This window comes from Antennarius striatus, chromosome 23 (assembly GCF_040054535.1).
Source record: "Antennarius striatus isolate MH-2024 chromosome 23, ASM4005453v1, whole genome shotgun sequence".
Lineage (NCBI taxonomy): Eukaryota > Metazoa > Chordata > Actinopteri > Lophiiformes > Antennariidae > Antennarius > Antennarius striatus.
Window position 1 is genome coordinate 5,990,612 of NC_090798.1, and position 25,577 is coordinate 6,016,188.

At 39.3% G+C, this 25,577-nt stretch overlaps 1 protein-coding gene across 4 annotated transcripts in view; it reads left to right on the forward strand.

Moving 5' to 3' along the window:
- Positions 1-25,577, forward strand: part of nrxn2b (neurexin 2b) — a 581,101-nt gene that overhangs the window by 475,996 nt on the left and 79,528 nt on the right. For all 4 annotated transcript variants that reach the window (XM_068307857.1, XM_068307860.1, XM_068307859.1 and 1 more), the window contains one exon: positions 512-693. In XM_068307857.1, the coding sequence (XP_068163958.1) occupies positions 512-693 (182 nt within the window). The remainder of the gene's footprint in view (positions 1-511; positions 694-25,577) is intronic.

Below are 25,577 nucleotides of genomic sequence, written 5' to 3' on the forward strand. Positions count from 1 at the left end.
AGTTTGTCAGCTCACCCGAGGTTGAATGTTGTGCAACCAAGGGCAAATGAAACTGCAGTGGCGCAGAAAAATTAACATTTCAAAGGGAAGTAAGTGGCAACATTGGTGCTAAGACTAGCGGTGAAGCTAAACATGACTTCATGAAATACTGACATGTCACACTGTTTTATTACCTCGAAGGAGATGTTTTTCTTTACATGATAGTCTTAAATTGCCATCCTAAGGCCACTGGGTTCAAGATTTTCACACATATAATGTTCATTTTTTGTTGTTTTTAGGTAACAAAATCAGGCAACATGAAGTTAACTAAGCTGTAAGTGATTTTTTTTCATGAGCGGCAGCATAACAAAAAATAAAAATATTTCAGAAAGAAAAGTGCTTTAATATAAAATGTTATGACAACATATTTTTTTCTGTACATATTCTGCCTTTGTTTTTTTTAATGCCTTCTCACGCGTTGAATATGTTATTTTTGTGGCCCTATTTAATGGTGTCTTTATCTGTCTTGCAGCTGGGACAACTTACATCTTCGGACGAGGCGGAGCCCTCATCACTTACACCTGGCCACCCAATGACCGGCCGAGCACACGGGCAGACCGGCTGGCAGTTGGCTTCAGCACGCAGCTGAAGGAAGCTGTTCTGGTCAGAGTGGAGAGTGCGAAAGGACTTGGAGATTATCTGGAGCTGCACATAGTAAGATACTGCCGTGGGGATTTTGAAAGGGGAAATGAAAGGAGGGGGGAAATGGAAGCTGCACAAAGCTACATTTAGTTAAGATGGGTCTTTGGGGAAACCCCAGATAGAAGAAGGGAGAGATTTGCAAGTAATGTGGAAAAAAAAAGGATGTGGTGAGAAAAGACGGAAGGATGTCAAAGCTGGTGGGAAGATGATGTGCTCAGAGTAACAGGGAATAAACCCACGATGGGAGCAGGAATAATATTGGTGTTTTTAGCTGGGGGGGTTTTCGGCTGCTAAAACATTAAACCTTCACTTATCTAGTGATTTTTAATTGTTTTGGAGTCAGGAACTGGAGGAATTAATCTAACTTATTTTCATAAGAAGAATGGAAGAATAAACATAATTTCCAAAACTATGAAAATAAGACTCAAGGTGTAATAAAACAGAAATCCAACTTTGGCCATGTGGAGAAGTCCTCGGGTATCTTCATCCAGTTTTGCAGATCCATTTTATTGTAAATGGGGTTTTATTGAAGTTTGTCTCTTAAAGGCTTTTTCTTTTCAGTTCATGAGGTGCTGAATATCTCTCATATCTGTGAGTGAAGACATTTTCCTCAAATGATTTTTTTTTTTTTTTTTTTTTTTTTAGCATGTAGTACTTGCAAGGGTCACTTGGATGAATCCATGCATTCAGTCTAGAAAACGACTATCACCCGACAGCCTTTGCTTTTATCCCCTGTCTAACTAGTTATTAGCCTCTTCCCTGCTTTTATTACATTCACATTTTAGGCTTAAAGGTCATATAAAACCAGCTCTAGCAATAACTTTAAATGGCAATGAAGGGGCAGCAGCCATTTAGAAATTCATTCACGGAGGCTTTAATTGTGCCGTTGACCCCTGTGCTCCCTCTGCCCAAATGAAAAGCTAATTTTCATTTAAACTGAGCTTTTCTATTATTTGGCAAGGAAGACCAGACCTGGTGACACCGGCCAACTCACAGCTTGAGTAACAGCAATAAATGTTGTACAGATTCACAGACTGTTTACAAATTGATGAAGATGTAATGTCTCACATGATCCTTTTTACTCCCTTAAAGTACGCACTGATGAGACACTACCACTGATGCAACACTTAGCAATCTACACAAGTGTGTGTGTGCGTGTGTGTGTGTGTGTGTGTGTGTGTGTGTGTGTGTGTGTGTGTGTGTGTGTGTGTGTGTGTGTGTGTGTGTGTGTGTGTGATCACGCCACACTCACAACCCAGGCTCTGACCCCAATTTGTTTGGGCTGCTTGTTCCTCAAAGCAACAGGAAGACAGTCGACCCCATGTCACGTTCCATCCAGTGTCACGTAAACCAAGAGAGACAGGGGGAACGATAATGTGAAAAATAGAGAGTTGGGTTAATGAGTAGCACTGCAGAGATAACGGTCAGTCAGAGTAAAACAATTACAATGATTTTTCATTTATGACAATTATTGATAATTACTATAAGGACGAAAGATTGCATTTTTATATTTTAATTGAGACAGTAATTGTGGTCACAGCGATGTAGCACCTTAAAAGGTCCAATCCTTTAATTTGTAATCATAATTCTGTTGTTTTTTATTATTGTAAGGATTATGCTGCGTGTTGAAAGTTACTAAATGCCTTACACATATACTTGCAGATGTTCACTTTTAATTTTCACTGCCAAGGTATTGGATTTTCTAGCTCACAGACTTTTGCAGCTTATGCAATTGTCTTTACAGCGTTGCAATGACATCAACATCACTGTCTCTTTCTAGAAATACAGTCCAGATTATTGAACATAATCTACAGACTTCAATGGAATAACTTTCAACCAAAAATAAATAGTTCTTATGAAAAGTTATCTGTCCATTATCCTGAATAACAGAAGTGTGTCTGGAGTGACATCTCACTATTGATTTTAAGCATCATTTAAATATTATTTTCCTCCAGCCTGTTAGGGTGTTGTAAGATATCTCAAAATCAAGGAAAGACAGACTGTATTATCAGCCAGGCTGAGCGCCTCCACAAGCTGGCAAGGAAACAACTATTCATGCCATTGGGTCAACAGATTCCTTAACTTTGATTTAACTTTGTGTGGAGTTTTTGGTAGGTTTTTTTATTATTATTATTATTATTAATATTCTCAGCGGACCTCAGCTCACTGTTTATCTCAGCATCACTCATCATTCATTTTGCTTGCTCTCAGCTGAATATTCTCCATCTTAAACCTGTGTTTCTCATTTTCTTCCTCATTCCCTTATGTCTGGCCCCTTAATTCTCTTCTTCTGCCTTTCATACACACACACACACACACACACACACCAGCTTCTCAAACACACCAGCCCAGCTCCTTTGCTCCCATTGCAATTACATTCATTTTCTCCCGTTCCTCCCGAGTCGCTCTCCTAAATGACTCTTTTTAGCCCTTGGTGTGTATTTGGTTTCTGTTAATTATGCTCGTCTCTCTTTGAGGGGAGAAATGCAGGCAAATTAGACCTAAAAACCCAGGAGCCGTGGCCCCATATCATCTAAGTTGATGGAGACCTCAAACACCAAGTCAAACTCCAAAATAGGTCATTCATTGATGGTGGCCTTGACATCCAACACCTGGAGCTTTTCATGGCCAAAAAAGTGTAGTTTCACTTTTCATTCCAGACAAACTTGTTAAATGGACACTAAGTCTAGGTTGGAGATGCTTCATACTGAATAAACTCCTGTGAACGAGGCTCTTCATCCTCTTCATCCTCAAAGGACACTATTTCCTGCTTTTCTTTGTAATTTTTAGCTATGTGAGTATGAATGTTTGCCAACTTTCATGGTGACCTTTAAGAGAAGTAGATGAAAAATGCCATAGGAATGAATCAGCACTGAGCAGACCTAACATGACTGTGCCTATTTTCATTCAGGATTGAATATCTCACATCTTGAAGATTCTGCATCATCCAAGTCAGAGAATCAGACATAAACCAAACTTAGCCAGATTTGAAGTCTGGTCTTTTTCGTTCAGCTGAGAGACTTCATCAGTTCCACTGACTGGAGGAGAGCTCCTCTTTAATCACTAAGGGTAGTTAATACCACAAAGCTTGTCAAGAGTCAGAAGAACTCATTAAGGTTATTTGCTGAACGGTGAAAGTCCAATCATACTTCTCATTGGTCTAGCCAGCCATTGAGGGCCATTGTAGCAAATGTAGTCTTCCTGTCACTTGACATATACCGCAACTGCATATCTGTGTGGGATAGTCTGCTCCCTTTTTATGTTTAGAACAGGCACAGATGAATTCACTTACTTAGCCATTTCCAGGTCAGTCAACCGTACATTATGGCCCTCTTCTGCAAATGAAGTGTGACAGCTAGTTATATATGTGAAGTCCATCAAAGGTCCCATCTCTGTTCATAGAAGGTTTGAGCTACCAGATGTCAATATCGTCTGTTTTTTCTCCATACTAGCTGTGACTCCTGATCAGTGGCATTGACTCCTTCACAGTTGATGCCATAACCAGGTTCGCTGACAAATAATGTACTCAAGTCAAACAGTGACACACTGGCCTATGTCCATTTGCAGAAAATCTGATCAGAAAAATGTATTCAGCTAATTTCCAGGATGATATTAGGATATATTATTTTTGCATCCAAGGCTATGAATGGTTCTGATTAACTTTCTTTAATATTATAATGATGAAAGAAAAACACATAAAATAAAATAGACTCTCTTCTCAGAAATGTTTGTCACAAAATATGGAAATTCCCTGTGGTTTCTCTACTCACAACAAGAATGAAATACGAACAGACACATTTTGTATTAGTTCAGTGAGCATTTCTTTTCTAGACACTATGTCCCCACAATCCCCACGATGTCTTTCACAGGATGTTAGATGTACACAAGTAAAAATGGTCTCTTGGGAAGGCAGGGCTTCATTTTCGCCAGTCTTTGTGACATTCCAGGCTGAGAGTGTGAGATTGAGGGAATGAAGGTTACTGGCAGATATGGAAGTAGGTTGATGGCCGATTCTCCTATCTGTTACAGCTGGAAAAGGCAGCTGTCCTTGCATAGCTATGGAAACCAGTCATAAAAAAAAATGTATTCTCCTACATTAACACATTTTTTTAAGTAGAAACATGTTTTTGTGTGTTTGGTTGGTTGTTGGTTTGGACATTATATCTTGTGACATTAGCATGAGTCCGATTGCAGTCCTTTTGTAGCTACATTTGGAGTATTTTTTACAACAAATGTCATCTTTGTTGATATTAAAAAACTGAATGAACTGATACAATGAATGATTCATTTCTACTTTTAATTATTGCCACGTATTGCTTTTTCAAATTGAGGACCTCTATGCATTTGCAGACATCTGCAATTTAGGTTTGGTGTAACCAAATAAATGAGTGAAGTGGAGAAAACAAGTGTAATCCAAACACCTTTATCCTTCATTCTCCAGAAGATTGCATTGATCTTTTGGTCATTTTTAATACTGAGGCCTTTATTTGGACTTGAACTCTGTTCTTCATGTTATTTTGGTGAATTTCTTTACACATTTTTCCACACATAACATCGCTAGAGAGCGGAACTTGTAAAGAACTATGCAAATATTACCACTTTTTTTGTTTAAATCTATGATATAAAGTTGATTTAGTCCATTGTACATCGTACACAAATATTTCCAATTTGAAAACGAGTCCATGTGTGTCATAGAAAGGTACAAATTTGGGCCAAAAGTTTGAAAGTGTTTGTTGAATAAAATATGGATAAAATGGCTTCACGAAACTTCTTCAGTTTATGACTCATTAGGTATTTTTAGGAATTATCATGCCAGTTCTTTTAGCTGAGCAAAAGCAACATAGCTCACTTAGGATTGTGAAAAGAAGTCTTTTATGTTGCTATTTTCTCTTAAGGCAAAAAAGGCACGAAAGGAACAAAGACCAGCAAATTGGGGGTATTTGTTTTGCGTGCAGCGATGAGTCATTAATGAAGAAAGGAGCCAATATCAGAGCCGTTCTCTTCATGAGTTACACATAAACCCTTCTCTAAATGGCCTGACAGATGGCTGTGTAAAGTTTACAAGCACTTTTCAATTGAGGACTAGTACAATCATTTCTAATACATTCTTAAGAAGTATCTGTTTGTATTTATTTCTATTCTCACAGGCACCGCTCACATTTGACAGTCATTATATTTACAGCTGGTAGGTTGTCACACTAACTCCTCAGTGAGAAGTGTCTCATCTGCAGTTATGGGTCGGTCAAAGCGAGTGGCGGTCCTCGCCATAGACTTCCATCACTGGCTGTCCAGTCCCGCCTCATAGTATTAAATAAAGGCTGCCTCTGATTACCCGTCAGGGAGCCATCCCTCACCACAACTGTCTGCTAAGAGCAGGGGTAGAAAGAGGGATGGGGTGAGCAAATGGGAAAGAGCCACGTTTATACCTCCACCCCAGTGACAGCTGTGACTAAAGACGTTATTTTGTTGAGTTGTTCACCCCCTTTGTTCTTGTGAGCATTTCTGGAATGTCAAATTTCCAACAACCACAGGTTATATGTCAGTTGTTTAAGCAAGTAGCTGTTTAATTATGTGTTGAAAAATGTGACTCGCCGTACGACACCAGCCTAAAACAAGTGCTGCGGAAAGCAAGCCGGATGGAGAGTTTGGAGAGTCCAGCAGGGAACAGGAATTCTAGCATCAGATAAAGGCAGATGGTGATGTGGATAAAACTGTCAGGGAGAGGCAGGGCTTTTTATCCTTGACTCCACAGGCCCAGTAGCTCGTGGGAGGCAAGTGCATGTAAGCACACACTCACTATATGACTCCACTCCTAACATGGAAACGGGCTGCTCTGAGGCTCCAGATACTGTCGTCAAAGACCGATTAGCAAGGATGCCTTCACATATAAGTCATATAATTAACCCTAGTACACACAATTCACAAGGGCAGGCCTTTACATTCTCTCTCACAGTGATGTTGCTACTTCCTTATTCACAACTCTGTCGCACCTTCCCTATCTTAAATGAGTGTCACTTCTCTAGCCCGTTCTCTTTCATCTTGTCAGTGGGGTAAAAGCCAGACATGCAGCGAAGGATGTGGGTATGGAGTACAAAGAGCAGCTGATGGAGAAAGCCAAGCTTTGCTTTGATGAATGCCGCCGCCACGCAAGGGAGAGCGTGGGCCACCGCCGCTGTAATGAGATCGGGTCCTGGTGGGTCTCTCTCCTCAACTGCCAGGACAGATATCGATTAATCCTTCCCTTTCGTATCACTAATATATCCTCCTTGCAGGTAAAGGGATAGTGGGGCTAAAGCTGGAACAGGGTGCATGGGTGAAAGCATTAAGAGCTAAACCTCACTGTAGATGCAGCATGGACTCCATTCATACCTCGCTATTTATAAGTAGAATCCATCCATTTGATTCACCACACTTGTCGAGGGCAGCACTCAGCATGGGCTTAACTGCTGCTTGAGGGTTTTATAACTCTTTAGATGACCATTTCAAAGTGGTACCACCACTGATACCTGAGTGGTCATTTGTCTTGATTTTCAGATGCAAGGCACTTTACAAATCCAACAAGAAATGGCTGCTGAGGCATTCAGCAAGCTTGTCGTGCGCATGCGATTTGGATAATTTTTCAGATCCAAATGTAAATGGCCCATTAGAGTCTAATTAGACGATAATTTATTTTGTCAACTTTGCAGCTGCTAAATCAAAATTACATCTACACGGCTTTTCAGGCATGTGGTGTTTAAAGCATTTGGCGCTTGTGGCCACACCCAACTACTGACAACAGTTGTTCTACATTTGACAGATAATGAAAAGCTTCTGCATTATGTGATTGATGGATTCGTAGTTAGAGGACCAATGTTATTAGAAACAGAGAAAGGCAGCTGATACAAGAGTGTTAATTCACTTGTGGGTAAGATGCACTCAGGACACGGTCGAGATTATTTTATGTTTTCAGCAGCTCTTAACAGTTCATCTACACTGTTCCTTATAAAGATGGTTGTTTGCATTGCTACGCTTTAGTGTAATTTAATACTTGCAATTTGTGGAGTCACTTAGACCAGATTCCCTCATCTCTCACTTTGGCCCAAAAAGACTTGCACCTCGCAAGTGCTTCTGGATTCAGTATCTCTCTAACTGAAAGTCTAATTACAGTCAATGATTCCTGTTTATTTCACTTTTGGCAACTGTGATCACTGAAGAGAAGACTTAGGATGACCTAATGATCATGGCTTTGGTTGTCTCAGAAATGTTTTTGTTAGAATGTCTTTTTCTTTGGATCACTTGGACACTAGTAATAAGTGAACAAATCCCTTTAAGGTCTGTAAAATACAGTAATTTTGTAAGAAACATGGCCTGAACCATTTATTCTAAGTGCAAGTTCCCATATAAGAAGTTCACAGGTGCTATGTGTCCAGTGAGGGCAAACTGGTGGATTGGCTCTCCAGATCAATAAGCTATTAGGGTCTAAGAGAGCAAGCCTGTCAGTGTGGCTTCAGTTCCGCCGTCAATAATCACCAAGGAAGACAAAACTACCCATTTATGTTCTTCTTCTTGTCATTGAAATAGAACATTGACTGTGCAGTACGATGCATGCCTCCTCCCAGCCATTTAACTTCGGGTCATCTCTGTGGTTCCTTTAAAATTTTGTAGCTTTTTACAAATTTTATTAAGGTTTTTTATCTTGCCTATTAGGATTTAGTTTAGTCTACCAGGTTGTACTGTAAATACGTAAAAACCCAGTAAGTTTGTATTCACCATTGCAAAAGACTGATAAGATGGAGCTGGGAGGAAGAAGGAAAGAGGAATGGAGGGTAGGAAGAAAATCAGAGCCTATAAGAGGATCTCTGCTGTTAGTGAGGTGCCCCGAGGAGAGGACAGTAGGGAGATTCTTTTCAAGTATCCTCCAGCCCTGAGCTCCCTGCTGGATGCACTTTAGCCTCCCCTCCCCTTAATCTCTGCAACAAGCACCAGATCAGCAAACACAGGGCAACCTATTCATCCAACACAACTCTAAATTTATCCAACAATGCTTATTAAAAAGCATTTATTCAGATTCTGAGTCATCTCCACCTACCATCACTGCTGCTGCCACTATTAATTATTCTGTTGAGCTAATACACTCTTTTTGTTTCAATATACAGGTGTCTGGTCTGGGTTGAATTGTCTCATTAAACTATTCTATTCCATGTTGAACTTAGAACTTATGCTGACACATACATGAATTTAACGCCATCCTTATTCAAACACCTTGCAGTCTTTGTATGCAAATTCCATAATTTCGCATTCAAAATATTCTACCAGCTTCTGGCTCTGTCTGCTGAGTATCATTTTAAGCTACTGGTTAACATTTTATTTGATACTTGGACTTGGTTGACCCTTATGTTGTCCCATCTCTTTGATTCATCACTATTCTTATTCATCCTTGCCCTTTCCATGTAACTTTATCTATTGACTTTCTGTTTCAATAATGCTTCTATTGATTGTAAACCATTATGATGTATCTGTCCCTGTTTCATTTATCAATCAACCCACACATGAGCACCCTATATCACTGTGGTCCACTTGGTCAGAGAATATATCACCGTACTTTATTGCCTTTGCTTTTTTCTGTTTCAGTGCCTTGTGTTCAGCTGAAAGCACAAACTCTATCTCTGACCCTTTTCTTGGTCCAATCTGTGCGTAATTGTCAAATGCCTCTGGGACAGTGTTTCTACCTTGTACTAGTCAAAAAGAGAAAGCAGAGAAAAAGAGAATGATGAGTAGAGGATGAGAGACAATAGGGAAAAGCACCAGAGAGATGGATGGACTATAAGAGAATGTCTCCAAGGCAGAGATAGACTGAAAAGATGTTTGCATCTGTTCATCCAAGCATACTGCACATGTCTATGTCCCCAAGTCCTGGGTGATGTACTCATGGCAGCAATGATGTATGTATCCTTTCTCAGACACCACTAGTTACATAGCAAGTCTATTAACAATTGTGCAGTTGTTAGACCGGAAAAAACCTTAATTATTCACTCCTTTTGCTGTTCTGAAAATGAGTGGCATTAACAATGAATTTGTAGATACATTAGCATAACTTTGATTAGAATGCAGAATGAAAATCAGAAAAAAGTGACAAGTGCACAAGAGAGATAAGAATATCTTTTAAAACTGTAATTCATTTTGGGTAACGAGAGACCTCTTGATAAAGCACAGTGTTCAGCAAGGACTTGAGAATGGGATGCACCATTGGGTCTGAGGTTAACCAACTGATAAGGTCTGTTTACAAGTGCTGTTACATGTAGGTGGGCTGGCCCACAGGCCATATATATTCAGTCCAATACAGCTTGAGGAGCTGGTCTGCTGCCAATTAATTTCCACTATTGGCAAGAGAGAACAGACTGGAGAGAGATGATGAGGCTCATCATCGTGTAGGGATGGCAGGAGATTGAGAACACAACTCATCTTCAGTATTACTCTTTTTCTTTTCTTTTTGAGTTTTATCAGCATCTGTTAAGGTTACACTGATGATCGGCATCTCACTCTCAGTCTATACTGACAGTCAATGGAGCTGTTTTAGAGATGTAATCTGATAGAAGCCTGTTCTTTTAGTTTTATTTTACCAACATACAGAATTGACATTCAGGTAACTCCCAAGCTGTCATTATGGTTCTGGATTCTTTCTTAATTTGAAATTATATCTGACTTGTAGTTCAGCAAAGTGTTTTGAAAATCCAATAATTTTTATGGTCCAAAAACTCCTCATTGACAACAAACCATTTTAAATATTCTTACATTGTGACATCCTGTGAATCACAAACTGCCACATCTTTCCTCATTGTCTATATTTTTGATATGCACCGTGAGCTTGTTTTGGACAAGGTATCTGTGTTTTTGCATGACCATACTGAATATGTTTGGTCATAGATGTTCCAAGAATTTGATCTTTAAACAGTGATAAATGTGGAAATGTTCATGTATTTTCTTTCATTTTCTACTTCAAACTAGGGATTTGTTTCCACCCTGTCTCATTGCCTGATTGTTAGTAATAATTCCTTCATTCGATTTACTATTTTATTCTTGCTGTCCTCCTAAATCTCAAAGGGTTAGAGATCCAGATACCATTTTTGCACAATGGAATAGTGACCTAGACATAAAAACATGAATATTGGATAGTGGAAAATGAAATTTCTCTCTATGTCTCAGATTTAGCTGTTTACCCCCTTCTCTCTTTTGAAAGTTCTTTATGGTTCGAGGAGTATTTTCACCTTAAAGTCATTCCCATTGATCTGAGTGACTACAGTCTTAGCTCGAAGAGCAAGAGTAGTCAACTGTCCTGCATTCTTCTTTATTTACCCATGAGATGAAATCCTGTTGTCACACCGGTGATATCGGATATATGATGAGGCCCTGAGGTCTGTGTAAGAGCTGTGCAGCCTGTCACAGAAGCCATCCAATGGATGTTCGCTGCTGAATATTTCATCACCTGGCTGATAAGATGCACACAGGATTTGTTTTGATGCAGTTTCTGCTTTGGTAAATCTGAAAGAGAAACTCTTTGTTTCAATGTGGGGTAAAGCCATTGGTTGAGTTTTAGACAGGAGTAGATGAAATAGAAATAAGAGAAAAGGAAACATTCTGTTTAGCTATAAATATATTCAAACAAGCATGTTTGCTTTCTTATCAGTTTGTAAGACAATATATTGTCATCAGCTGTATCATCCTTTATGCCTACTTTGTGACACAGTTGGCTCTGAGTTTTATCCCAGATAGATGAGGTGGGAGAAAGAGGAGGGGGGATGATTCTCTTGCTCTCTCACTTTGATTTCTCTTGCAGTTTAGTGCAATTTTATTCTGGAAAGGGAGTCAATACACAAGCAAAAACTGCACATGGCTTTAGCAAAAGAAAATTTTTTCTTTTGTTTCCTTTTGTTTCCTCACATCCCCAAGAGCTGCATGAATTGAGACCAGGAAAGAGACGAACGCAACAGAAACTCTCAGGCGGAATACTGAATGAATGTATGAGTGAATGAATGAATGAATGAATGAATGAGTTCATTTATTTTGAATAACAAAACAGAATAACAATAGTAAACAATAATAAATACAACAGAGAGGTGTGAACACTTTCACAAAAGGATAAGGAAGCAGTGGCTCAGTGATAGAGCAGGTTGTCCAATGATTCAGGGTCAGTGGTTTGATTCCTGCTCCCGCCAAGTCATTTGTTGTTGTGTCCCTGGGCAAGACACTTTACCTTCCTTACCTCCATTATCAATGAAATAATCAGGGTATTTCCTTCCATTGGAACTATTTCTAATAATATTGTTTAGTATCTTCCATACACCTTTAATGTTGTTTTTACTATTATCTAGTTGGTATAATATTCCTTCTTACATTTCCCCATTAAATTAGTTAATTTATTTTTATATTTGTATTTAAGTTCGACCTCGAAGGTTAATTGTTTCAGAATTTTTTTATAGAGAGTGCAGTTTTCTTACAAGCATTATTCAATCCTTTTGTTATCCATGGTCTGTTGATGTGGGTTTGGTTTTCCCTGCCATTGATTTGTGAAATTTTTGTTCTGTAACAACTTCAAAGTTTCAAGAAATATTTCATGAAGTTTTTCACTATCCTTTTCTTCATAGAAGTTATTCCTCATTTTTAATTACTAAATCATTTCTGAATGCATTAATGTTTTGTTCTGTTCTCATTCTCTTGTACTTAATTGTATGGTACTCGTTTTCTTTGACATAGTCACAGGAATGAATGACAAAAACAGGAAGATGGTCACTGATGCCTTTCATGAACAGTTCACATATTAGGCTGTTCTTCATGTTATTTGTAAATACGTTATCTATTATCATTACACTTTTTACTGTTATTCTACTTGGTTTGGTGATCAGTGGACATAAACTCAAACTATAAATGGTGTTAATAAATTCTTCTGTCAGCCAGTGTTTATCGGGATTTAATAGGTCAATGTCGTAGTCCCCACAACTATATAAAACCTTCTGACTAGTGATGGAAAAAACTCCACGATAGCCTTGAATTTTTCAATACTTGAATCTGGTGTTCTATGCAAACAACTACAAATTATATTTTTTTGTTTTACCGTGCATATCTCAGCTGTGATACATTCCATCAGGTCAACCATAGTTGTTGTCATATTTAGGCTGTTTTCAATGTATAGAGATACAACTCCTCTTTTCCCCCTTCTATTCACATAACTGAGCTCATATCCACCCAGCTACAGGTCACCTTCCTTCTCAGGACAGAGCCAAGTTTCAAACAATGCAATGATATTGAATGGCTTTTTAGATTTATTGAAGTAATCTTTGATACTATGGTTACTGGCATGCAGACTTCGACAATTAAATTGAATTATTGATATTCCATGGTCCGGTTTAAAATCCAGGTCATCGTATTGTTCATCTGTGCAGTAGCAACATGTGTCGTTCAAGGTACTGTCCAGATCAATGTTTTGTTCAAGTTGCCCGCATGTTGAGTGAGGTGGTCAGTCAGTGCATGTGTTACCATTGTCTATGGGTTATACTATACCTTGTCGGGGGCACTTGTATTTGTCCAGCTCACACAGGTCTCTGATGACCAAAACCTTGGCCTCCTCAGGTGACCCATTCAACTTTATGCACACCTTACAGTTTGCAGTCCATGTTGATAAAATTTTCCCCTGATTTCTCAGAAGGAATGCTTTCCTGGCTATGTCTGCATTTTTCTTAGTTGGGTGCTCATTTAAATACTCATCTGACCCCTTGAGCTTTTTTCCTTGCTTGAGCAATGTATCCTTATGCTTCCCACTGGTGAAGCGAATAATTATAGCTGGCTTGTCTGCTTTATTTCTCCGAGGGAGAGGATGGCATACATCAATGTCACTGTTATTTACTGAAATGCCTTTGCTATTGAAAAATGTAATCAGCTGTTGCTCGATGGAATTCTGGTCAGAGACGGTGGGTCCACTGCTGGCTGCAGGTGAAGCCACCTGGGAGTATGTCCAAGGTTTGGTCTACAGCCTGTTGACAACAATGTCATTCATCAGGAGCACTGCTCCAGGTCAGCACATTGCATCCTAAGTTCTTTAATTTCACCCATCATCTCTAGAATCTTTTTTTGATGTTTTGAGATAGTTGTAATTTCTTCAGACATAAAGTCCAGTGATTTCTTTATCTCCTCAATCTCCTCCTCCAAGGCTGAGTTATTCTTTGATTTTGGTGGCATCTTGTTTGTTCAAGCAGCCAGGTAACTATTTTTAGATCAGGCGGAGCCTGATGGTGGCCTGGGCCTGGTCCACTTGGAATCCCGGTCAGAAACACGGCCCGGCGGCCTCTGGTTCTCAAATTCTCAACTCTCACAAAATTCCCTTGGCTGGATCAGTTACAACATACAGAGATTGGAACATTATGGCAAGATCAGTAAAACGCAAGGCGACGGCCGTCCGACAGACACGGAATTCAAGTTACTCTGCAGTGGGATTAATGTTCCATGAGGATTGGAGTCAGTTCACTTTTAACTCTGTCTTCCTCTCAGATTTCTGTAAGACTACAAAGGAACTTTCACTCTCACTAAAATATCAAATATTAAATGGTCATATATATACTGTTGAGTTAATTTCATTGACTACAAATACATTAGAACATGTTCATCTTAACGAGTTCATTCCAAATCACCTCCTCATATAGTTGAGTGATTCGAGGGTTTTATTTATCACAGACATTCTCCATAGCGTCGAAGCAGTTTGCCCATCGAAGCCAAGCATCCATTCACTTCAACTGCTTGGGGTGAATGGAGAGACTTGGAGTGAAGTAGAATTAAGTTGTTGCTGTTTGATTCTGTCTGAGTTGCACCGTCTCACATACACCCTCCCTTATGTTTAGGGGAAGTAGAGCCACAAGGGAGGAACCTCTAAAAGTGATTGAAGGGTTGGTGACATCGCATCGTTATCCCTGCACAGTTCAGGAGGCAAAGGAAGTGCATCATTCATTCATTTGTTGATGCTGCTGGGAGTTGGGTTGGCCATCATTTCGTAAGTTGGCCATCATTTTGTAATGTAGTTGGGCTCAAAACAATGAGATGCAAGAATTAACAACAGCCACCTTAATTTTGGTTTGTCCTCATGCCTGCTTTTTTTAGTTTTGGTTTTTCAAATGTTTGTGTGTGTCTTAAAAAGTGTAAGAGACAGAAAAGAAAAAAAATAATTTCCAAATCCACAAAAAAACTTTTTACACACCAGCAATGTGTTGGTCTGAAATGTTTAAATACGAGGATGTTAATTTAACTTAAATCCACTGATTTGTCTCAAATTGCCTGCTTCAGTTCTATGACATTAACATTTGCTATTGGGTATAAGATAATGTCACTGCCCTGTTGGAGCCCATCCCAAAATCCTGCCACATGGTCACCTATACAATATGAAAGCAGGATTTAATAAAACTATTATACTGCGTTAGTTGCTTTGACTCAGAAAATCAAAACCTTGAATGTTTCCTTAACAAAAAAACTGGTTAAATTCTTGTGAGTGTGTCAAGAAGAAATTCAAATGATGTTGGCTGGAAATGAAGTGCCAAACTTCAGAAAAATTTGCAGATAATTAATTTTCATTATTCAGAGAAGCATACATCACCGTTAAGGCTTTTTGTATGTACTGCCATGATCTCATACATTATGGATCAAGAATCTGAATCGCTATGACTGAGCATGTCACAAAAGTTTAGAAATACATGGCAGTTTGTTCTCGCAAAACATAAACTATTTACTTGGATCGCAGTTCTGTGTCTTGCCATTGACAAAGTTCTGGAAAAAAGATCAAGCAGAGGTTTCACTCATATTTAGAAGATACAAGTTGATTCAGAGGACTATAATTGGTACTGAATATTTTCAGTTCCATTTATCAGGAATATCCATGGAGTGTCCCATTGCCAATCACACCATCAATAGGAATAGGGTGTATTAAGTTTCTATTATTAGATGTGTTTGTCAGATTTCTTTCAGTTTAGTTAAATGGAACTGATTTAGTAAAATATTTTAATTAAATGTGTCATAATTAGAATTTATGTAATTTAATGCTTACCTTTTGCCTAGTGTTTATTGTTGTCCAGTTCATGCTTTAATCTCTTGTAGAGCCTACTTTGCTAAGTACAAATTACATGACCACACATCTATATTGTTTTTCACAGACACCCCACACTGCCAACAAAATTTCAGCTGAAAATGTTTTCCAACATTGAATCCTATAAATACTATTGTGTGACCACTTTGTTTGTTTTTCTTGGCTTAAGATACCTGATTCCATCTTCACAAATGTGGGTGGAAAATTACCGGATTCCTTGTTAAAAAGATTGAGTTTTGTTGCTGCGAAAACAACCGGATTGATTGAAGTACAACCAGTCATTGTCTCATTTGGCAGAGCTGCATATTGTTCGAATACATATAATATGTACAGCTGTACAGTGTTTCAATGGACGTCATCACATAACATGAGAGTTTGTAGTAGCCATATTTTCACCCCTTTTATGATAAATACTGATGTTAGAATTTAACAAACAAGATTCATACCTTCTGGTAGTGGGTGAACTCTGTCTCTAATTCTTTGGATACTTCACTGTTTGTCTCTTTCAATTTCTCTTTGCTGAATCAGTCCTTGTACTCTTGGTTTCAGAATGACATGCTGAGCAAGTACACTTATGCTCAGAGCTGATGTAGCAAAAGGCAGAGGAAGAGTTGGTGCAAAGCATGGAGAAGTCACCACTTTGACTATAATAATGGTGGATATTTTCATTTGTTGCCCAAAAAGAGGAAAGTACTGACATTATTTCAGCACACACCAAAATATTAGGGATGTGGGCATATTATGCACAGCAGTGGAAGGTCTGAAATTTTCCTCCATTTCTATCAATGTAAAAAGGGTGCTTGGTTTGGCAGTATGTAGAATTCTGCATGAGTTTACATGCATGACTGTCCACTGAACCTTTTATTAGCCACTGTTAGCCGATGGATTTTGGACACATGGATCCTTCCCAGTTGACTAAAACTGTAGCCGACAAGCTGTTCCACTCCGCCTCAGCAAAGAGCTTCTCCAAGGGAGAGGGGAAAAAAAAAAGAGTTGGTAGTTGGATGTCTTCCAAGAGCAATTAGCTGAACCCACATGCCTGTTTGATTAATAAACATATGAAAATTAGCTTCTCTCAGCTACACTGCTGAACCTCAGTCCTGTTCATGGCCACTAGACATGACGCGGGTTTGCACAGAGCTGCTGGTGACTAATCGACAGGGCAAATATAGGGTGTAACATTCAATACAGAATCATAGATTAGTCGGATCCTTAACCAGTGCTACTGAGGCATGATGAATGGACAAAGAAGCAGACCAGCGATCTGTGCTGACAAATGAAGCCTTTGCCCCACCGTGGTTACTCCACCAGCTCAACGGTTTACTTTGCCACGCAATCTTTGCTCAGTCAAGCAAGTCTTAATCCATACATAAGTGACAGGTAGGGCATCGTTATCAAAGCCAGCACTCCAAATAATTAGAAAAAGGCAGTAGCCAAGGCAGGGGAGACCATTTGCCTGATGGATTAACAGCGATCACTTATACAGCTGCGTTTTCAGAGCTGTTTACACTGACAGTCATAAGGCAGATGCATTGAGCATCAGCAACTCTTTTTATTTGATCCCCTTTATCAGAAGCAATCGACTAGCTAATCAGCAGAGGTAATGGAATACAAAGGTCTATTTCCAAATGTAACGGATGCATTATCATCAGAGGCAAAGTAAGAGGTAAACAACCGGCCCTCCAGGCCATTTAGATGCTCTCAGTCAAACACATATGTGCACAAAAACAGACACAAACACACACATGCACACACACACACACACACACACACACACACACACACACACACACACACACACACACACACACACACACACACACACACTGCAAACAACCTGGAAGGAATGATATGAGCATTGAATATGATGTCAGTGACACAGAGAAGGACACTAGGAGTGGTTCTGTTAGCACTCCACCTGTTGTTTTAACAAGACCCAAACCAGTGAGCGTTTTCTGGGTCAGATGGCCAGGGGCAGTGCCTCTCTCTCCACTGATGCACCCCACCAGCTATGCATCTGTGTGTGGTGTGAGGACGATCCCACTGCACCCTTTATGGCCGTTATGAAAAGAATCGAAAACATATGGTTTGCTGTAGATGAATTCATTTCTAGCCAGTGCCAACACCAGTACGTCCACCAGAGAGTTTCTCTTGTTTTTCACACCTGTCGTAGACAAAACGGTTTAAGTTGGCTGTCTGCCCAGGTATATTAACAGCTGACAAAGTGTATTTGATTAACAGTTTTAGCATCATTTACTTTTTTTTTTTAATTTGTTCACATCCAGGACAACAATGCAGAGCGCATTGATTGGCTTGTGGTTCAGTCTTCCCTCAAAGTGGAGATGTCTCCACTGTAAAAAAAAACAACTGTTTATCTCATTTTAACACCAGAGTAATGTTGTTTATGGAGACATCAAATTTTTGTAAAGTACAGTAACAGGATAATATGCGTTTTAAAGGGTTTACTAGTGATTTTGCAATTCCCTTAAAATGACATGAGATTGATTTTTATTATTAAGTCTTTTGTTTTTGTTTTTTTGAAAACCGAAACATGATTGCGAACTACGTTACTCAAAGCTGAGGTATACCTGTACAGTTACAACAGTAATTATGCAACAGCAATCTTTGAATCGTAAGTATTATGACAGGGTAAAGTATAATTTACTTTGATGAAAATTTTGACAAGTCAAGGTTTCTGTCATTAAATTGTCAAAAGTGAATTACAGCTGTTGAGCACTCTAGTAAATGATGGGGAACCTTCCTAAATTCTTTTTTTTTTATCATCTTCAGCTGAAACATTTTTTAAGTTTGTCACAGCAATTTCACATACAGTCAAAATAAACTATGTAATATTATTGTACTGTCATCATTCTGCTTACTGTAAAATCATAAAATGGGCCACTAGTACCTCTCCCTCTGTACAGTGTCAAGTGCAATGTTCTCTTCTGAAATGGTAAAATTAAGAAAAAAAAACATAACCATTCATATTAACAGAGTAACTTTAAGTGGCTATTTTTTTACTGTTAACCTGGAACAGTCAAGAGAATGCAATAAAATGTGTATGTGTTTCAACTGCATTGAAACACATAAGTGCACATTTATAAAATGCTATTGCAGCCATTTCTTTTTGAAAATGCTCAGCAGGGTGAATCAGATGACAGGAAAGGTTATTTCAGTAATTGATTTGATGATGGAGTGCAATCAGGGAGCTTTCAGCGTCTTGATTCACATGACTGCTGAATAATTTGTGTGATGCAGTGACCTTCGGCATGTTGATGAACTGAAGCAAGAATTTGTTGTTCAGAACCATCCATCCATCCATCCATTTTATTCCGCCGCAGCGGGTCACAGGGAGCTGGAGCTTATCCTTGCTGGCATAGGGCATGAGGCAGGGGAAACACCGGGCACGACACCAGTGCTCCGCGGAGCCACACACAAAGACAGACAACCATGCACACACACACTCACTCCTACGGGCAATTTGGGACCGGCCAATGAACCTGAAGCGCATGCTTTTGGAGGTGGGAGGAAGCCGGAGAACCCAGAGAACCCACGCAGACACGGGGAGAACATGCAAACTGCACAGAGCAGGACTCAAACCCGGAACCGCCGTATTGTGCGGTGACATCACTACCCACTGTGCCACTGTGCGCACCCCTTTTCAGAACCAAATCAATTTCAGTCTTTATTCTGTAGCAAATCTAAAGAAACATTTATTTGGGGATGTGTTTATAACACAGACATAATTCCACAACATGACGACTTGTTAAATACAATGGATTTATTGTTATCATCAATTTGAGGAAGGCAAAGGGGGCACACGACAGCAGACTAACACTAGATCTGAATGTCAGTTCAAGGGATGAAAATGCTTCCACCCACAGCCCTCACCTCCACTGCTAGGATCACCAAGTCTCTTGCTGTTATTATCTCCTGGAATGATGAAAAAGAAAGTGTAAAAGTGGATCATGGTTGGTGGTCTCATTTAGTTGAGCATTTTTACAATGAGATCCCCGCTCAGTGTGGAGCCATATTAGAACATTTCAAAGCCTGCCTGAGAGATAAATAAAGGAAAGGTCATAATCTACCAGGTATACACAGGGTGTGGTAAGAGGTCAGGATGTGGTCACACAGTCCCCCATCCAGATGGTGGGATTACCACAGACAGGTAATAAATCTGTCTGAATGTTGTTGTTCATCCAATCCCTCATAGACAACAACATATACACAGAGTTATCAAATTGTCCAGAGACTCATGTTATGAGTATGTGGAACGATAAAGCATCTTTTTTCACATTCTACAATCAGCGGTGCTCAGAGAATACCTCCCTAAAATGCACCAGCTGCAGAATGTAAATACTTCATTATTGCACTCTCCAGATACAGTCATGTACACGTCATCCAGTAAACGTGTGCAGCAGTGACGCCAGGTACATTTTCCTGTATTCCACAAGGATAGCAGCATATGTCAGCATCTCCTCATTGTTGTATTTAGCAATACAACACTAATCTTCCACTCCTTTTAATAAGTGAGCATAAGAAAAGCACCGGTTCCCTCATCAAACCCAAAAGTAAAACACGCTTTGATTAAACAGTCAACTTGCCACTGTCCTAGAGCAATTTTAATCTGTTGTTTTGATGCTATTAGCTCTTAGATTCAAAGGGGTGTTTGCAACTGATCTCACAATTACTGCACCGTTATACATCACGCTCGGGCTTTTGGGTATTCATTGACAGCAGCGATTTTTAGGATTACAATGAGAAAGAGGGCAATATCGCAATCTGACTTTCGATCTGATGGGAATAGTGTATCGTCACCGCTGCACCTCTTGAAGACATCCTCCAAGGAGAGCTGGCCTTTTTTGCGCCACCTTTGGACCTAATGTAAGAAGTAATCTGTTCACTTGGGTTCAGGCTATATGGATACCTTCCCTACTCATGTACAAATCTGAGCTGGCGTAAATGTCAAAGTGAGGGCATTACCTGTGTTTGATAAGATGCATGCTTTGGACAGTCTGTGAGTGGAGGAATATGTTGCCTGTTACAGACGGATGGAAATCGCAATCGCAATCTTCAGCCAAGCTCCTGTCGTTAGCCTTCATGTCACACGGATGTGTAGCACATTATGACCGACAGTGTCCTCTGGCAATAACCCATCCTCAGCCCTTTTTGCCCCGTCCGTGTTACTCTGCTTGGGGTGGTGTCAGATTGGGAAAGGGTGTCATCTAATCTTTCTCCCTCCATCAAAATCAGTTGGCAACAACATGCCGTACGTCCTTACTGACACTCCGTCTCTGTACATCTGGATCTTTCTGGTTGGGTCTCTTTTGTTCTCTCTTATGTTGTTTGGCGGTCTGACAGTTCCTGGTTTTGCAGTACTTCACAAGTTTTAACTTTCCCACAGTTTTAACTGTAAGCTATGCACTAGCTTTGACCATAGATCAAAGTTAGGTCAAGGTCATCATCTCATGTCCATCTCCTTTGCCGCCTGAGTAATTTGCTTTTTGTTTCTTCTATCTGCAACGGTTGTGTAGATATTTGGTGGACATACTAATAGAGGAACAGGTGGAAAGATCATGATTTAAAAAAAACATGAACCAATAGGAGCCTGACTTTTGTGTGTTTACTTAATTCTGACATAGTTTGACCATTAAAATTTCAAAACACAATAGAGATCTGAGTATTACTAACAAGAACTACCATAGGCCATACCATAGTCATCTGACTGCTCGGACATTATTTGTATGTAATTTGGATTATCATTAAAATATCAAAGAATAAATTGGTGGAATAGGTAAAAACACTTCAGGGTAACAAATTAAAACTGTAATGATTGAATGTTTTATTTATTTGATTGACATATCCAAATGTTCTCTGCAATTGCACATCCAAATTCAACCTTTGAAATAAAAACAAATGTAACTTTGTGAAATACACAGCTCAACCCTAGGGGCTACATCTATTTTATGGCTGCAATTTGATGAAATGTATCATATAATGATGTATGATATAATATTTCTTCATATGCTCATTTAATGTGTAACAAGAAAAGGTGTTGAGGTTTGCCCAATGCCAAAAGCATGATCCGTAAAAATACCAAAAACCAAGTTTTATTTCACCAGAGGTAAACATTCAAAGATAAAAAAAAAGAAAAAAAAAGAAACCTCCAATACTTTTGGAAAAAGCAGAAGAGGAACGAAACAGGAATGTGTTGTTGTGCAAAGTTCATGTAGCAAGTGTAATGGTCATGCTGATGTGATGTTACTGTGTTCACGCAAATTGAGTTGCCAGTCTAATCAGGGTACACACACAGGGTTCGCCATCATGAAACCAAGAGATTACAGATTATTTTACTCATTCGGGTCCTTTAAAAGCATTCGGTAGACCTCTCTGCCCTCCATATGGACATACATCTGACCATCATTTTTTCCTCCTCATTTATTCTGCCTCTTTTTTAGTCAGTTTCCTCACTAAACGGTCAGCTTACCACATTCAAAAACATGGAAACGGCTACATATCCGTTCCAGTTTGACAGGTTTTACTCAAGACTGTAATTGGCCTCCAGTTAATCCCTGTTTTTCTTTTAGCTACTTTCAGTGGAGGGTAAATCTAGTCTTTGTTGGCACAAATTAGTTTATGAAGTGCAAGCTAGTGTGTGAAATAAAAATTATAGCACTTGACAGGTTGTAGCACAACTGCGTGTATTCTCATATTAATAACAAAAATAAGATAAAATAAAGCAAAATTAAAATGAGAGAAATGATGGAGTGCTGCATTGTAAAATTACCATAACTATGTGTCTGCTGAGACAATTGGTGAAAGACAACATGCATGATACTTTTCAGCAGCTTTTGGAGACTCAAGAGAGACTTAAAACCCCCATGTACAATTAGCATCCTCCTGGAGGTAGGCTGTAAAAGTGTTGTCAGCATATCGTCTTAATGTGTGTGGCGCCAGTCTGAAGGCCCGGGCGGAAAGGACTGCTGTGCAGATACTAACAGAAAGCCAGATTAATAGTGATGAGAAGATGAGATGCCACAAAGAATTCATTATTTTTGCCCTTAAATAAATGAGCCCCGGGCTGTGACTTCATTGCTGCCACCTTGGATATAACACATGCTTTTATAAGAGCTGCTGGAAAAAACCTCGCCCGGAGCATGTGCACATTCATCCATGCATATGTGTTCATGTGTTTGTGCTTGACAGCTAAATGCATGACTTTGCATGTGTTGCAGTGGAAGATGGAAAGGAGTAAAGGAATCTTTTAGCTAGCTGTCTGATGGAGACAATCCTTTATTGCTTCCAAGAACGCTTACAGGGCACATCGTACTGCTGGCCTGCCGGGAAGTGCTTGTTATGGACGTCTCATTGAGTTTTCCGAACATTCACTCCATGGATTAAGCAATCATTGTCTGATGTATAACTGTCTGTGTGTATGTACACTACCATTTATAAGCTACCGTACAATAATATAAATTTGAGATGCAGTAGTCTGTAAATAGCAGCTTTACTATCTACTAGATTGAAAATAAAGCACTTATTTATGTTGCTGATTTTCCTTTATATAAAATACAAAGTCTATAAACAGATAGGCTATTCAGAGTTTGGCTCAATAGACATTTTAAAAGTATAAGTGAACTTTATGTACACAAATGCACAATAAACAGGTGAACCGTGCAAACAGACAGAGCATCTGGCCTGTAAAACTCAAGTGATGTGTAGAGGTGCAGATATGTGTGGTGTTGTATATTTCTGTTTAAATGTGTGTTCCATCCTAAAAGCCCATTGATACTGCAGTGGAGTGTTCACAATCTGACAGAGTCCTGCAGTGTTGGTCTCTCACACACACACACACATGCACACAGTCCACATTCTGCCATTGAAGTCTTTGCAATCCTGCAAACTTCAGTATTTGCATATTGTAAATGTATTTTTAACACAGCTGGTTGAGTTCTATTATATTCTAATCTACCACTATTCAAGTCTTGTCCAACCTTTATCTTTGTGCTCTAAATCTGTCAAGCCCATTGTGGTGATTGTGTGGTCTGCGACTGGGGCTGCATCATCTGCACCCACCCACCCCCACCACTTGTTCCTGGCCCTCATTTTCTCATCACTCGGCTTGGCTCCGTCCACCACGCTTTTGTCCCATCCTCACTTCCAGCCAAAATGGAAGCATCTGGCTCTCGACTCTTCCGCTTTGGCTGTAGGATGGTTATATTTACCAGTCTAGTAATTGGGGTCGCAAAACCTTGTTGTTGGTGTGTGTGTTTGTGCATCAGATGATTGTGGATGATTGCTTAGCTATATAGAAACCAATTTCTGTGTCTTTGTATCGGAAAGAATAGAGCAATATTCTCTAGTATTACAAATTTATTAGTTAATATCTGCCTGCAAAAGAAAGATGATGTACTTTTAGATCAAATCTAGTATAGAATAATCCTCTGCTGTAAATTACCCACCTTGTGTTTGTGGCTCAGACGAGGCTGGTGACTCCAATCATTTATGACCACAGTGATTAAGTCTGACAACTTTGTTTGACCACACAGTAAAACACAAACCATTTCATGAGTCTGGGAGTTTTACACACCAGGAGATTCCCTGTTAGCTGTTGGTTAGACGTTGGTTAAGATTTTTTGAGACAGGGATTGTCGTGTCATTCACATTATGTCATTGATTAATAGTAACTTATCCTGCATGAAACACACATACCATGACAGACCCATCTTTAGAAGCTCTAGGTGGAAGACGTTGGATCTGGTTCCTTCGTGGAGAAGACTATAAAGTGCTCACATGACCATAGTTTAGCACAAAATTTGATTTTCTTTTAATTGATTTTATTTCATTGTAGTTATCAGTATCAAATAATGCAATAAGTTGATCAATAATGTTCACAGTTTAAACATTTTTTTTTATTTCAGGCAAATTGAAAACGTTTCTGTTACAGACTAAAAAATAATGTTAATAAAATTATTCTTTGTTATAAATTGAACTATATTTCTTTGTTTTCTTTTTTGTTTTCTTCAATGTTGAGGATACAATGGTATGCAGAGGTGTACTTATAACAATTTTATATACAACTGATATTATTTTATAGTCGTGACGGAGAGTGGGGGGGCGCAAATTGTTTTCGTCTTGCTAGGGGGGCGTAACAAAAAATAATTCGGAAGAACTGCCATAGTAACATAGTGATTCGCTGGTATTGTTGGTTGTAAAGGTGCAGAATATCTCCCCCAACACTAATATTATCATTATGCTAGTTAGCTGATGTCAGATCAGTGACGTCATTTATTTCCCCCCCTGCACTCCTTTTAAATCGTCCTTTCATGGACCACTGACAGCGTGACCGCTCCCAGAATACTCTAATGTTCAAATATGATGACTGAGGCAGGTCATGTGACCTGAATGCCAGTCATTCCATCTCTCTACCTGAGGACCATGGGTGATTAGTTTTTTCATAATGTCTCACTTTGCCTCAGGCACTTTTTCCTTTATCATCTTTCCTCCCACCGTCTGTTCACTTGTCACTTTTGTGTGATTGTCCACTTTTCCAGCACCACATCCTTTACACTTCTCCTACGGGAGACATGATTCTCCACATCAAACTGATTCTGTCATTGTGATATTGCTGGTCTAATCACCAAGGCTCATCGCTGTAAGAAGGGTGCTGATTACCAAGAGAAAGAGAAAGATGCTGTTATTCTTGGTCATTAAGGTTATACCACTTCTCTTTACCACACCACGTTATGCTGGGCAGGTCTTACAACCTTGCCCCTCTCAAGAACTTATAATTTGACCC